This window comes from Trachymyrmex cornetzi, unplaced genomic scaffold (assembly GCF_001594075.2).
Source record: "Trachymyrmex cornetzi isolate Tcor2-1 unplaced genomic scaffold, Tcor1.1 scaffold309, whole genome shotgun sequence".
In the NCBI taxonomy this organism is placed as follows: Eukaryota; Metazoa; Arthropoda; class Insecta; order Hymenoptera; family Formicidae; genus Trachymyrmex; species Trachymyrmex cornetzi.
Window position 1 is genome coordinate 147,995 of NW_017297786.1, and position 13,921 is coordinate 161,915.

The window sequence follows — 13,921 nt, forward strand, 5'->3', positions numbered from 1 at the left end:
TAACAAATAAATATTCATCAATAAAAAAAATGATACTTAAATAAATAGTTTTTGTACCAAATAAATATATTACAGGTTTACATTCAGTAAATATTTAGTACTATTCAAACAAATTTATTAAAATTTAGTAAATTCTTTTTCAGTGATCAGTTAACCGAAATAAAATTAATACATTGATCCTTGATAAATATATTTTATATTATGGAAATCGCGCTTGAGAGAAAATCGAAATATAGATTGACGTTACTCACTCTGCAAACAATCGGCGTTCAAAAGATCCTTGCACTTTTCGTGACACTTGACACCGCACTCCATACATCGCACTCCTTGTCGAGCGATGCCCCAGAGAAGACCCTCGCACTCGTAGCAGTACGTCGGTGATGTGGCCGTCCAGGTGACAAAATTGTGAGGAGTGGTTGATGATATGGGATAGATCATCGCTTGCAGAGTTTTCTTGTACACGTGCATCTTCTGTGGGTGTTTCATTATGCGATTGCATCGCCGTTATATTAAGAAAGAAAGAGGGAAAGATAAGATACTGCAGATGGGCGGTTTATGCAAACATTTATTTTTCTACTTTAGTTCTTCGCTCGTAATAGTTATGACTTTTGAGGAGTTTAAACGGTTCGTTGGATATTATCGTGAATTACTAATCCTTTGGTAGTCGATGCCTTCTGATATGTCAAAATTTTCAATATTATATGGAAAGAATTACTTTGCTAAAAGGTTAGGTAGATATAGGTCTGAAAATAATTTTGTTAGACCATCAAAATAATTATGTAGGATGCACGAGCTAATTGAATGCCAAAACTTTGCAGCATTTCCCATTATGCTCAAGTGACCTACATAATTGTTTTGCTAATTCAACAAAATTATTTTAATATTAATTAAAATAGTTTAATTATTTAAATTAAAAAAAATATTGTATTCAAATCTGTATTTAGCTAAATTTTTAGATATTTTAGAAAAATCATTCTTTCCATTCAAACTGAAATTTAATAAACGACGTAAAATATGAAACGTATTTACATGGTTTATTAAATTTCAGATATTGTTTTACGAACATTCTGTTTATTGCAAATAGAAAAGATGTATTTTGAACTCCCAACGTTTACAGCATATGATAAAGTGACAAATGAATTTCCATTAACGTAATATAAAATATTCTATTACTCGCGTATAAACAATCGATCGAACTATTGTAATAAAATTGTATCAGGTATTACATTATTGAGGCCATTTTTGATTGAAGAAATGAAACAGCTTTATCACATAAACTTTTAAGAAAGCAACTCTTTTAATTTATTACTTGTGCTTCGCGTTACTCTTATCTATCTAAAGTATATTTCCTTCAATGTAAAATTTTCAAATTATAAACGGAATACCGAAGGATTAGCATTTTGATTTTGTCCATTCCGATCTTTCTCGCAAAAACTCTATCATGGATTCAGTTATTAACTGAAGTGCCTTTGTGGATTCTAGTTACATAATCATGTGCACGCAAACCATACGCAGACATAGGTTTCACAAAGGAAAGCCTGCTATGGTTCCAATAAAAGCGAATTGGATACGCTAAAAACTGTTTTAGGTTCCTACTTGCTCGTGACTTTCGAAAACAAAATGACTGCGTCATTATTTCGGCTTTAGATTTTCGAGAACATCTCTCCTATCAGTTTTCTTTCTCTTCTGGATATCTTTTTTTCATGCTTGTGAGATAGGATTACCTATGAGAGCTTCACGAGCGTACGCGAGCTCCTCGATCCTAAGGAGATCATCACATTTCATTTTGGACATCTAGAATTTTCGCGCTCTACCTTGTTTTTCGTTTAAAAAAAAAAATATTTTTTTTTCCTTGAAAAGCAGTACTTGTGGTACGTGAAGAAGTTTTAGAGCAAATGATATTTTCTATATATATCCTTAGACTTTTCTGGCGATATCTTTAGACTATCTAGCGAAAGGACGAAGGTGTAAAAGCATCGATCCGCTAAGCACTATGGTACTAACGTGTGAACTCGAGATGTTCCTTGGTGCATGAATTTTTTAAAATCCGTATATCTTCATTCCAACGTAAGAATGTATATAAGCGACTGGTTGAGTTACCTTTCAATACATTACCTCGATATTCTTCAGATGATCGGAAATGTCGAAAGAATTTTTCCAGTCGAATATTTTAGCGTTGTTAGCAAGAGCACTCTGCGTACCTAAATCTTACGTCTAAGGCTAATAAATTATGCAAATTTCAACCAGTATTAACTTATTACACTTGTAACGTTTGTCAAGGTGCTTTAGTAAATTACATATCTGAGAAAGGCATCGATATCTCGTTATCGAATATTGCACGTGTGTCAAAGCGATCTGGAAAGGACACCCAGGTATTCGATACACGAGGAACATCCAACGTCACGGAAATCGGAAACTCCTAGCACTAGCCTATAGCTATTTCTCTCTGATACGGTATCCTCCGTCGTGATTCTACCCTTATATAGACTGTGTAGACTCATCTATGAACATCCTAATATATATATATATATATATATATATATACGATTCGATCACTATTTTCTCATCTAATGCATATATATGCATATATTTCTTTAGTACATACGTAATGCGTATCACGGTATCCTAGCCGCTAATATGTTTTACACTAGGTCGCTACGTGTTATTTCGAAATAATACAGTGTAAGGAGAGGAGTAAATAGAAATAAGGAGATCCAGAACCGAAACTGGCTAGAACACACTTACGTGAAAGAAAATAGCGTGGAAATGAGGATAAAATGCAGCACGTTTCGTATGAAAAGAAAAGAAAACCCAGTGATTAAGTTAAGTTTTGGGCGCCGGTCTCTTACCGGAATTGAAACTTAAAATTAAATGATGTACGATCTAATTTCTCTCTGACATCCGTTTCCCTATTTCTTCTGATATTACTCCTTGCTATATTATCTCTGCCTTGCAATTAGAAAGTAAACGTCCTTTCGCTTTTAAAACTTTTCTCTCATCCTTCATTCACTGCGCGTGGGTTTCCGAATGAAGTACATCACGTAGAAAGAAAGTAATTAAGCTTCGCTGTGTGATTTATGTAACACTAATTAATATAGTAAATTGCATCGTCCACGTAATGGTAACTTTAAAAAATGCCAATGAAAAAGAGCTTAGTCGTTGGAAAAAGATTATTTAAACATCAGCGGGACGACGCGATGATAGCCAACCCTCCTCTTACAGGGTAAGCATGTTTCTCTTGGTTTATTAACTGGTGACATGAAGTGGTAAGGGTGAAGTATATATGACTAAAGGGTAAGTCCTTACCAGCTCCTCGTCGTTCAGCGTCGCTCGAGGTACGGCGGATGTGAGACCAGCGTTCCTCTTCGTCGCTGCCATGGTCTGAGAAAAGATAGGAATTAATGTGCATCTGATAATGAAATAATAGTACCTGATACCTTCCAGTCTCTCTATCGAGTAATAAATGATAGTCCTGGGACTGAGAAACTGTAAGGAAGAAAGAAAAAGAGAAAGAGAGAGATAGAGAAAGAGGAAAGCGAGAAAAAAAATCAAAGAAAAGCATAAAATTGATCAAATAAATCGAGAGACGTGAAGAAACGTATGTAAACGAATATGAAAATACGGAGAAGTCTTTGAAAAATGTTATTTACAGATATTTATCGACATCGAGATCAAAACTGTTTACGAGTTAAAATAAAGGTGAGTGACACTGACTTCTCAAATAACAAGAACTATTCAAAAGTGATAAGATATATATATATATTTTGAAATTCTTAATATTAATCAATCAAACGTGAGTATATACATTTCCAAAGAAACAACTTCACATCAAGATTAAACTGCATCTGTTGTAGTAATATAATAAAAACTTGCGAGATAGAAACAAATTGAAAGCCGAAGGGAAATCTTATAACGTAAAAATCTTGTGATGTATAAGCGGTGATATTACATGCCAAGTGAAATATCGACAAAGTTAAACTTTTATTTACAAGTTTTATGAAGCGAGTATAAGTGTGAGTTATTTATAATATATATACACATCGAACGCTCGTTAGAAATATTTCGTAAAATGTTACAGAAAATGCTATTCTATATTCTATATTTAATCTCAACAGTTTTATGTAATCGCGAACTTTGACATTTTTACATATCACATCCAACATACACGTTTTCGAAATAGAATTCCCAAATTCAACGAATATTTACCGACCGCGCCGTTTGAACATATTTTATGATGAATGTCGGAGCAGGTGCAGGATATTTATTCGTGCAAACGTTGCGGATTAATATAATATCTGTCCGATTATCTTTGCGCATAGTCGCGTGCATAGAGAAAATTAATGTAGTGGTTAACAAACAAGGTTGCAAATATTAAGACCGGCAGTGAGATTCAACTCAATAAGATCTGGATTATATGCTATCTGGATTATACGTTCGTCGAAAACCATGGCGGAAATTGTACTGGAGGCTAATCAAAGGCTGGACCCCTGCTTAATAAGACCGAGCACTGTGTTTCAATGCGGTGTAGATTTGCATGTGCGATTGGGAACGCATATATATATGAATCTAATATTGAAATTAGAGAACGAAGAGAACGATAGTAAGAGAAGACAGTAAAGAACCAAGAAGCGAATGGAGCGGAAACGTCAGGAGATATGTAAATCAGTTGATGGAATAACGCGATGATAGAGAAGAGTAAAAGAGAGAGAGAGACGAAGAGTGAAAAAGAGATAGAGCTTAAGGTGAATCTCTACGGAAGGAAAATCTAATTCTAATTAGCTTATGGGTATTTTTGGTAAGTATGGTGCGCGAATAGAATTTGTGGTTAGCATAGATTTTAATTAAGATATTATACACGGAGCCCCGCGAACCGTGCATGCGCTATTGTTTGAGCCTGACGATCAAGCGCTTACTCTGTACATGCTAATATCACTTTTATCGGCTATAACCCACGTATGCCGTTGCGACGTTGTTTTTCTAATGCGTCCTCTGATCAGACGAGGGATATTGCGACGCAGCACGGGAAGAGGGGCACCAAGGCAATTTAATTCTGTCTCTTGTGAGAATCTCGCGCAATATCATTTTTCTTAACGATGTTATCAAGTCATCTCCTTCGCTTCGTTTTTCCCGTTTCCTTTCGTCAAGAGATAGAAGCGAAGGAGTGAGATGAGAGAAACGGAAATAGTATTAGCGAATCGAAGAAAGCTTTCACTATAAAACACATTGCCTTCAAAATTTTCTTTCATCAAAATATCTACTTACGAGACTCGTATAATATTTTTATAATTTCTCTTAACACATGTTATTATATCAACAACTATCAAGACGTTCATGCAATATCGATGCTGGAACAGTGAACGATTTCGTATACAGGTGAGGGACATTATACCGTTACAAGGTTGAACAAAATCTGATGGGACTATCGTTTTTATCGACAGCTTGGAAACTACTGGATGATCACATTGATCAAGTTTGAACGCACGCGAAATAGATAATTATTTTAGAAAAATTTTTTCGAATTGTTAAATCCGTTTTTGCATAATTTTTTATTCACTTCCTAATCGAAATAACTGTAAAAACATTCGCATGCGGAACACAAAGTTACGAATAAGTCATCAAAAAAGCATATAACAATGCGTTTCGTTGAAGTGCAAACATCTCTTGTCTCTCCGACTATAATCGTGTTCAATTTAACGAGTGGCTAGAGATTTGATTTATTATTTTCTCACATTCGATATTTCATACATCGGAGGTAGAAATTGCATGTTCCGCAGATAACAAAATTACGGTACCTATTTACTAACGAGTAGATACACATGTAACAGAGTCATATTAAATTAGAGATGTAATCAAGAAGTTTCTACACCGCTGACTCTATTCCATCGAGAAGAGCGCAACTTTCAACGATTCGCAGCGAGGGAAGCATGCACATCCCTTTATAGCAAGTAATCAGCAGAAAAAAAATACAACGAATTAGAAATAAACCAATCGAGAGCAAATAACTAAGAGAGAAATGTAAATTGCGCGTAGAACAAACGAAAGGATGTAAATAAAAAGTAAAAAAATAACAGCATATAGACAGTGAGAATGAGAATTAAAAATTCACATGCAAACGTTCAAGCAAGCTTTTATTGACTTGGCTAAGGAGGCATTTAATTAGTACCTTCAAGACCTGGAGGTAGAGTTTTTGAGATTTTTTGAGAGGTTTTTTTCAGTGAGTGGTTTTGTTTTTTTCAGGTGTTCAGGTGGATACAACAACGGGCGCCACAGAGAACAAACAAAGAAAATAGCATTATATGCCGATTAGTACATGTAGTCACTTGCATTTTGTTTTAGTTAAATTACGATATAGATATAGATGTTTTAAAAGTTAGACACAAGAGAGGCACAAAGACGATTAATTAACGGACGTTAATTAGGACTGATTCATCACGAAGAAATAATTACGCGATAGAAAAACATGAAAAACAGAGCTATCCTCTTTTGTTGAAGATTAGGTTTTGATAATTTGCGTTTTAGAAATTTATATCTCCGTGGTGAATTTAAACGATCGAAATTACTGGGCGATAATCGCGTTTTACACGTGATCAGTCAATTTCGTTAGTTCGACATTGAATAGGCGATGCGTGGTTCGTCCCTGCTATTGCAATTTTTCCGACGAATAACGCAAGCATTTTCGCGGTTATAACCCAGTAATCTTTTCTGCGCTTTTTACGAACTGCCTGGACAATTTTTTCCATGTGACGATACCACATGTAAATATATTTCACGTCGCGAGTCTTTGGGATTCTAGGGTTATATGAGATATGCACAACAATTATATTAACATTAAACAAGGAGACAAACATACAGGGAGACAGACATCGGATTACGGGATCTAAAGATGACGAAGGATATCTATACTTGGAACTGGAGTGCAATGCTATTTTTTAAAAGGAAAGATAAATCGATTCTTTTTTAACACTGAATTAAATATGAAATCCGTTGGGAAATGTAATTAAGGTTCTTAAGTGATCTCAAATCTACAATTTTCAAAATGGGACGCGTTAAATACATTTTTGGGTTAATTAGAAAATTCAATTTTCCATTATTTTGTTCTGATAAAAATTACATTTTACTACTACCGTTTTACTTTCGTATTATTAAATTAAATCACGTTTTCCGCGACACACTTATTCCCACTAGGCTTTTCTCTGGAGCGCGATCGATAAACTACTTAAGAATTTCATTTAAAGCATCACGCACTAGTTGCACACACGCGAGCTTTTAGCTTACAATGGCATCCATGACGTAGACAAGACATTTTTATTATCGTTTCGAGCACGTGCGTCATTATCGTGTATATAATCGAGATGAAACCAGTGTGCAGAATATCTTTACACTTTATAAACAACTCAGTGTCATTGTTTTACACTCCTTTTTTTTCTTTTGTAAATAAAACTCGATTGGCTATTTTTATCGATTTATTGATTAAAATACGCAATCGCGGAGGATGTGATTTACTTAAGAAAGTTTGCGACTACTTGTCTTTATTCTGCACGTTGTTTATGTATAGCCAGCGAGATAAATGGTCGCGAATATATCGACAAATCCGAATTTCAAATCGCGAGTTTTCTAGTATTTTCGACCGATCGAAGATATAAAGGCACCGCTTGAGTACGAATCGCATCAGCGAATTGTGAATTTAAATTTTGCAGCAGAAACGCTCTTGCCAATTGTGAACATAATCGTCATTGGCACGATTAAATTTCGTTGAAATAATGAAATCTCTCAGTCGTATTATTCACATTTAACGAATCAATGAATTTTATTTTATTCATTTATTCATGGATATATTTAGGACATTAATAGGTAGAGTAATTATCAAAGGACTATGTAAAGTATTTCTTTTATTTGGAATTTTCAGGGAAAAAGAGGAATTACATTGAGAGGAAATATTTCGTCAGATTTGTTCGTTGGAGCATTGCGATGGCTTTTAGAAAAATTAGCAATTCGATTCGTCGCAGGAAACGACGGTAACACTGAAACGTAAAACACGCAATTAGGTCACGACGAGATACACGCTTGTTACGAGCCGTATCTGAAGATCTTCCGCTTCGTCTTGAAAACGAAAATGCCATTCATGATTTGTTTTATCCTCTTTGCTTTCGTCCCACGGTAGATTCTCGGATACGTCGTGCATGATACACAGAGTTAGATCTCGCGACGAAGGTATTTTAGAACGTCGTCGTCGTCGTCATCTCGCGAGATGGAAATAAAGTTAAAACAAGAAGCGATAGCTGTTTTGTAATCGAGAAAACGTAGCTATTGCGTTTTCGCTGGATGACAAACTAATTAAGCTCTAGATAACTTTCAGTTATAATTTCCTGCTGCGTTCACTAATATATTCATAAAAGAAGTTGAGAGAGGACAGTCCTTTGCAGCTTTTTCTTTAAAAACGTGGCAAGATAAATTAAATGCAAAGTAACGATACCGCTCGTGGTCGTCGGATATGTATTATTGAACGTATTAGCATAATCGAGTGCACGTGCCACCCGATTGATCGGTATGTCGAATATTGGTTTATATTTTACAGCTCGCTTCGACACTTAAATCGGTTACATCTCACATGATACGATTTACTGCGTTAGCCAGTAATACCTTACCCGCGTTTCTACACGACAATTCCATTTGCACTCTAAAAAATATTGGTGTGGATTTAATATCATGCGGTATCTGTATATATACAAGTTCTGAGCGTATCAATATTAACATCAACATGGTGTGGATTTAACCCCCTTGGATTTTAAATCAATATCACGATGTTGACATGAACATCAGAGATTATAAATCCACATCATGTGTTAATATTAACACTAACGCATGAGAATTATATAGACACTGCATAACGTTAAACCCATACTGATATACTTTAGAGTGTTGTACTAACGCAGTAGCAATAATTAGCTTTCGCTTTTAGCATTTTGCATTGTACAACATCTGAATATGCAAATTTTAGATACGGTATAATTAACTAACTTTAAATATTTATGATAATCAAAAACTGTTAGCCTCGACATTTTGGTAAAATTTTCATCTTTTCAAATTATCTTAGGAATCCCCTCTTAAGCATTATTACGATCTTTACGGGACCTGCATAAACTATAAATGAAAAATATTCCGTTATATTGTGGAAATAGTTTCTAAAAATGTTCACGTATCTGCGTACCACATAGGAGAGAACCTTTACGATTATAATTTATACTCTGTCGTTCAATGGGCTTTCACGTATCTCGCGTAGGTATCGCTAACAGCGCACACGTCGGACATATCGCGGTAATTAATTCCAGCTCTGTTTCAGTCTGTCGGTGCAAACGCGGAACACAGAATTGCAAAGCGCACCAAAGGGGCCTCGCGTTAAAATTCTAAAATAGCCGCGTGCATCAAGAGATGGCCTCGAGCTAGTCGGGTGAATTAATTAAATTCAACCAGCCGCATAATCGCCACGAAGATTGAAAGAGCTCGAACTCATGCCGCTCTACCCGGAAGCGGAGATCGCGTTTTTCAGTTACATCTCGACGACGTCACAGGTCATAAGTGAAGAGAACGACGACGATGACGACGACATTAATAACGATAGCGACAACAACGAGACACGTTTCGTCGGATCGTATAATTATTTCCGACAAATATATATGTATGGACACGGTCCAGGCAATGTACATATATGTATGTGTGTACACGGTGTACTTATACATATGTATATATATATATACGCGGAGACAATGGCGGAATGGTGTTAATGGGCAATCGGCTACCTACCAGCTCGGAAACCAATGGTATCGACTTCCGGCGCGGTCGAATGTCCGGCATGCTGTCGATGGTGCTGTAGAAGGGATTGTCGCCTGGATGTCTGGAACAGAAAAGATTTCGGAATCAGCACGAGTCTGCATTATCATTGCGTCTAGCTTTTGTTCAAACAAGCTTGTGCTAATCATGAAGTTTTACGTATTTTTATAGTTATCACTAATATTTATCATTGTGTTATTAGTGCTTATTATGACGCGTTTTGCAACTATAATTTCTTGACTTGAACATTATGAATACTTTAAAAATAACTTCAAAGACACCAATTAAAGATTCTAATGTTTGAGCGGTGTAAATATAAAAAAATGAGCACATCGATAAAGCGTTTGCACGTAGAATTTAAGATCGATTTCATGTGGATTGAAAACAAACTAAACTTTTGAATCAAACTGCAGGCTTAAGATAGTTATAGTTCTAGTCGAGATCCCTTTAGAATGTTTGAAAATCTACTGGCAACACGATGGAAATTTCGTGCTCGTTAGAAAGTTTTTAGAAAATCCAAGTTTCCGCAAGTATAAACCTGTTCTTCACTGCATCATAGTAAGAATAAAATTATAATTGGAATTTTTCGTCGACACTTTTTGATTCCTGAGTTATTCATAAGTTTAGAAACGTTGCAATGAGACGCACGAAAACTAGAATAAATCATAAAATTATTTAACGATAACATCTCAACGATAAATTTTATAATATTAAACTTCATTCTTTACACAATTTATTAAAATGATACGACCAATATTCGTTCTATCGGACGGATATAACTTACAGAATATGGGTAAACATCGCGATATTATAAAGATCTTTAAGGAAATGACACGATAAAATATAGCGAGCATCTGGGTTTTCCCGAGATGTAAGAGCCACTTTCGTGGTTCAATATTGTTTTGCACGTCGAGTAATAATATATATACTGTGAAATACATCTCAATTCGTGTGATTCAAAGCGGAAATTCATCGGAAATATTGATGTGTATAACTGTGAGTTGAAAGAAATTTTACTACCGATTTCATCTTGTTTGATATAAAAATGATTGAAATGTCTTAAATCATCTGTTAGAAAAATCGATATAGATATTTCTTCAATTTTTTTGCGTATAAAATTTATTTTTTTATTCTTCATATTAGATTCATTAAAACACGAAGCATCGGAGGAGAAAGTACACTGACAGCAAAATGTACTGAATTTTAATAAATATTTGTTTGTGAGTAATGTTAGTTGAATATCAACTGAATATAAACATACATTTATTTGATACAAGAACCATTAATTGAATTTAATTATTATTTTTTATTCAGCAAATATTTATTTTTTGTAAACAAGTATTGGTATACTATCCAAACAATTATTTGTTTTAAAATTTTAAAGTTTTTTAATTTAATACATTTTTCCCTCAATGTAAACACATTTATTTTTTTCCATATATTTGATATTTTTGTTTGTAATGCTGCTACATGCGTTAAAATATCTATGACGACCACAATTTTAAAAATGATATTTCAGAAATTTTAGAAGTGATATTTCAGAGATGAATGTAAAATCTGAAAATGTAAAATCTCTACGCTTCAAATAGAAATTGATGCGATATGAGAGTGTAATTATAGGATTAAAGACTTAATTAGGAAATAATACTCACCCGTTCGCTCGTCCACCGGACTCGCCGCCCGGCCCGCTGCCGTTCTAACAAACAAAAAAACAAGTTTATTAAAAACAAGCTCGGTAACAGTTCAAAAAACGAAATGGAGGGCGCGCGATGCCGATCGCGCGAACGCAATGTGTGGCGCAGGGTCCTTTTTCTCATTTTCGCATAATTACAGTCTTGGATAAAGAAAAGAAAAACGCCGCGCGACCACGGAATGGCGCGAGGAAGACAACACGAGCAAGAACAACGGGATGAAACGAGCGATGATCGATCTTGAGGGAAATTCTCATTTTCTGCGCTGTAAGCGACAAATAACCGCTCGGCTGCCGTTGGATATTACAAAACTGCGAGATGAAGTTCTCGCTTTGATTTCCGTGGCCGCGCGCGCACGCATACACAATGCTCTGCCTTTAAATCGCTCTGTCGCAATAGACCTAAGAGAAAAATTACGAACGGAACGGAATGAGAAGATGGGCGCAGAGGAAATCGTCGGGTGACGCGAGGGAACATCGTCAAATAATTGCCTTCCTGCACGTCAGCTTGCCGCAGAGAGGAGGAAAGAGAGAAGGCTATCGTTCGCGCGTGATTTTGAAAGAGCGATTTCTCCATCGCGGAGAATCGACTTCTTCATCTTCTCTCTTTTCTTCCGACCGCTTGATTTACATTCAGAACTTCCTTCGCCCGCATCCGACTGCGATTGCTTCGTCCGCATTTCGCACTCACAGTCGCATTTTCCTCTCCGCCCGTCTATTGTTCCTCGAATCGCAGTTTCTCCCAAACTCTGCTGACTACATCGATGTAAATGTATTCTCTATTTCCTATCTCTCTCTCTCTCTCTCTCTTTCTCGCAATCCAACTGCGCGGACTACCACTTTCCACGTTTAATCCCTTTCTCGTTCGTCGGACAGGTCGAACCTATTCTCGTCTCGCTTGTCGCCGTTAATCAACCTTCGGCCCATCGCCGGCGACCTCGAAGAAGCACCGGCATTTTGTCGTCTGTCAGCTGGCTGGATTCATGGCTCGATCGTTCGTAAGTTCCACGATGGGCTCGCGATAAATTCTCTGTTGGTCCAGGTTTTCGTGCCTCCACTAGCCCCGAGGTCCTGACCCCTCTTCCATATTGGTCTTTCTCGAATCAAGCTTCCCTCGGTCGTCTCTCTATACTTCCCATCATAGTGACAATTTCTCTTAATAGAGATTCGGCTCCAGACGCCGAAATCTCGTGGACTAATGGATACCTCCCGCCGAAGAGAAAGGGATATATATACGTGTATTAACTGACATGTTGGATGCTTCGCTTTCTCGAGAATATCCGCCTTTTTTTTTCCTTTCTTTCTCCCCCCTTTTTTTTTTACTCTCCTGCGCTTTTTCATGTACTTACTCACGTTCGCTCGGCCGCGCGATGAAATGGAAGTTTCGGAGATAGAGTGTGTAACAGCCCGTATAAATATAATATCACGTACAATACCTCGTAAATTCTGTCACGATATAGAGATATAATATAAACTTATCGATAGCATAACAAGTGTAATAAGTATTTAGAGTTAGAGCCGCAGGTATTTCGTCCCTTAACGCTGTCTCTTTTTCCCACACTCTCTCTCACGTCTTCCACACTCAATTTTACTTCATCATTTACTCAAATTACAATTTTTCGTCACTCTCGTACTTCTCGCTCTTTCACTCTCTTTCTCCCACTCTATCGCTCGTTCTCGTTCTCTCTTTCTTTTAAACAGTTCCGCGGAAAGGGGTTCCTTTTTTTTTTCCTCTGATCGCTTAAAAAGCTTAGATAACATTGGAGCACGGTATTCGTTTCATTTTTACGTTTAATCACGAAATGATGGCCTTTGAGAACGTCTCGTCGGAATGTGTGTAAATAAACATGAAGCTGAATTCTCATTATCGCAATACACTTATGTATGACCTCGTATTTGTAACAAGTCGAATGAGAACGCTTTAATCAACAATAAATATTGCATTTAACTGAAAAAGAAATAATTTAAAAAATACCGTAACACAAGCTTTATATAATACTACGCTATGAAAATAAAAGAATAATTATGTAACCGTGAAATTTCGAATACAGGTCGCGCGAAAAATCTTTATTATCTCACAAAGCGGAACCGGTTTCATCAGTGGCTCGAAAATTCATCCTACATATTTGTGGTGTAAAGTGACATTTTCTGCTGGCGGAACGATACGCAGATTAATTATTCATAATATATATATGAATTTCACTGCGCAACAGCTAATTAGAGCTGGTCAACTCGGTATTTTTCGCCTCGTAGCGAAATTAGATTAAGATGCGACATTTCCGATGTTTCCAAGCATAATTTTTGTCAACATGCGGAAATTCATAGAGTAACGGAATTAATTTATTCCCGATAAACTGAATGATCGATAAATAATATAAATATATATATATATATAAACAGAGA

General features: G+C 36.1%; 1 protein-coding gene across 7 annotated transcripts in view; it reads right to left on the reverse strand.

Annotated features, from left to right (window-relative positions):
* unc-13 (protein unc13 homolog) overlaps positions 1 to 13,921 on the reverse strand; it is a 57,535-nt gene that overhangs the window by 27,336 nt on the left and 16,278 nt on the right. For 4 of the 7 annotated variants that reach the window (XM_018509618.1, XM_018509621.1, XM_018509620.1 and 1 more), the window contains exons 2-6: positions 11,481 to 11,524; positions 9,802 to 9,892; positions 6,164 to 6,172; positions 3,307 to 3,381; positions 252 to 471 (exon numbers count right to left, since the gene is read on the reverse strand). In XM_018509618.1, coding sequence (XP_018365120.1) covers positions 252 to 471; positions 3,307 to 3,381; positions 6,164 to 6,172; positions 9,802 to 9,892; positions 11,481 to 11,524 — 439 coding nt within the window. The remainder of the gene's footprint in view (positions 1 to 251; positions 472 to 3,306; positions 3,382 to 6,163; positions 6,173 to 9,801; positions 9,893 to 11,480; positions 11,525 to 13,921) is intronic. The other 3 variants (XM_018509623.1, XM_018509622.1, XM_018509619.1) reach the window with 1 other exon arrangement.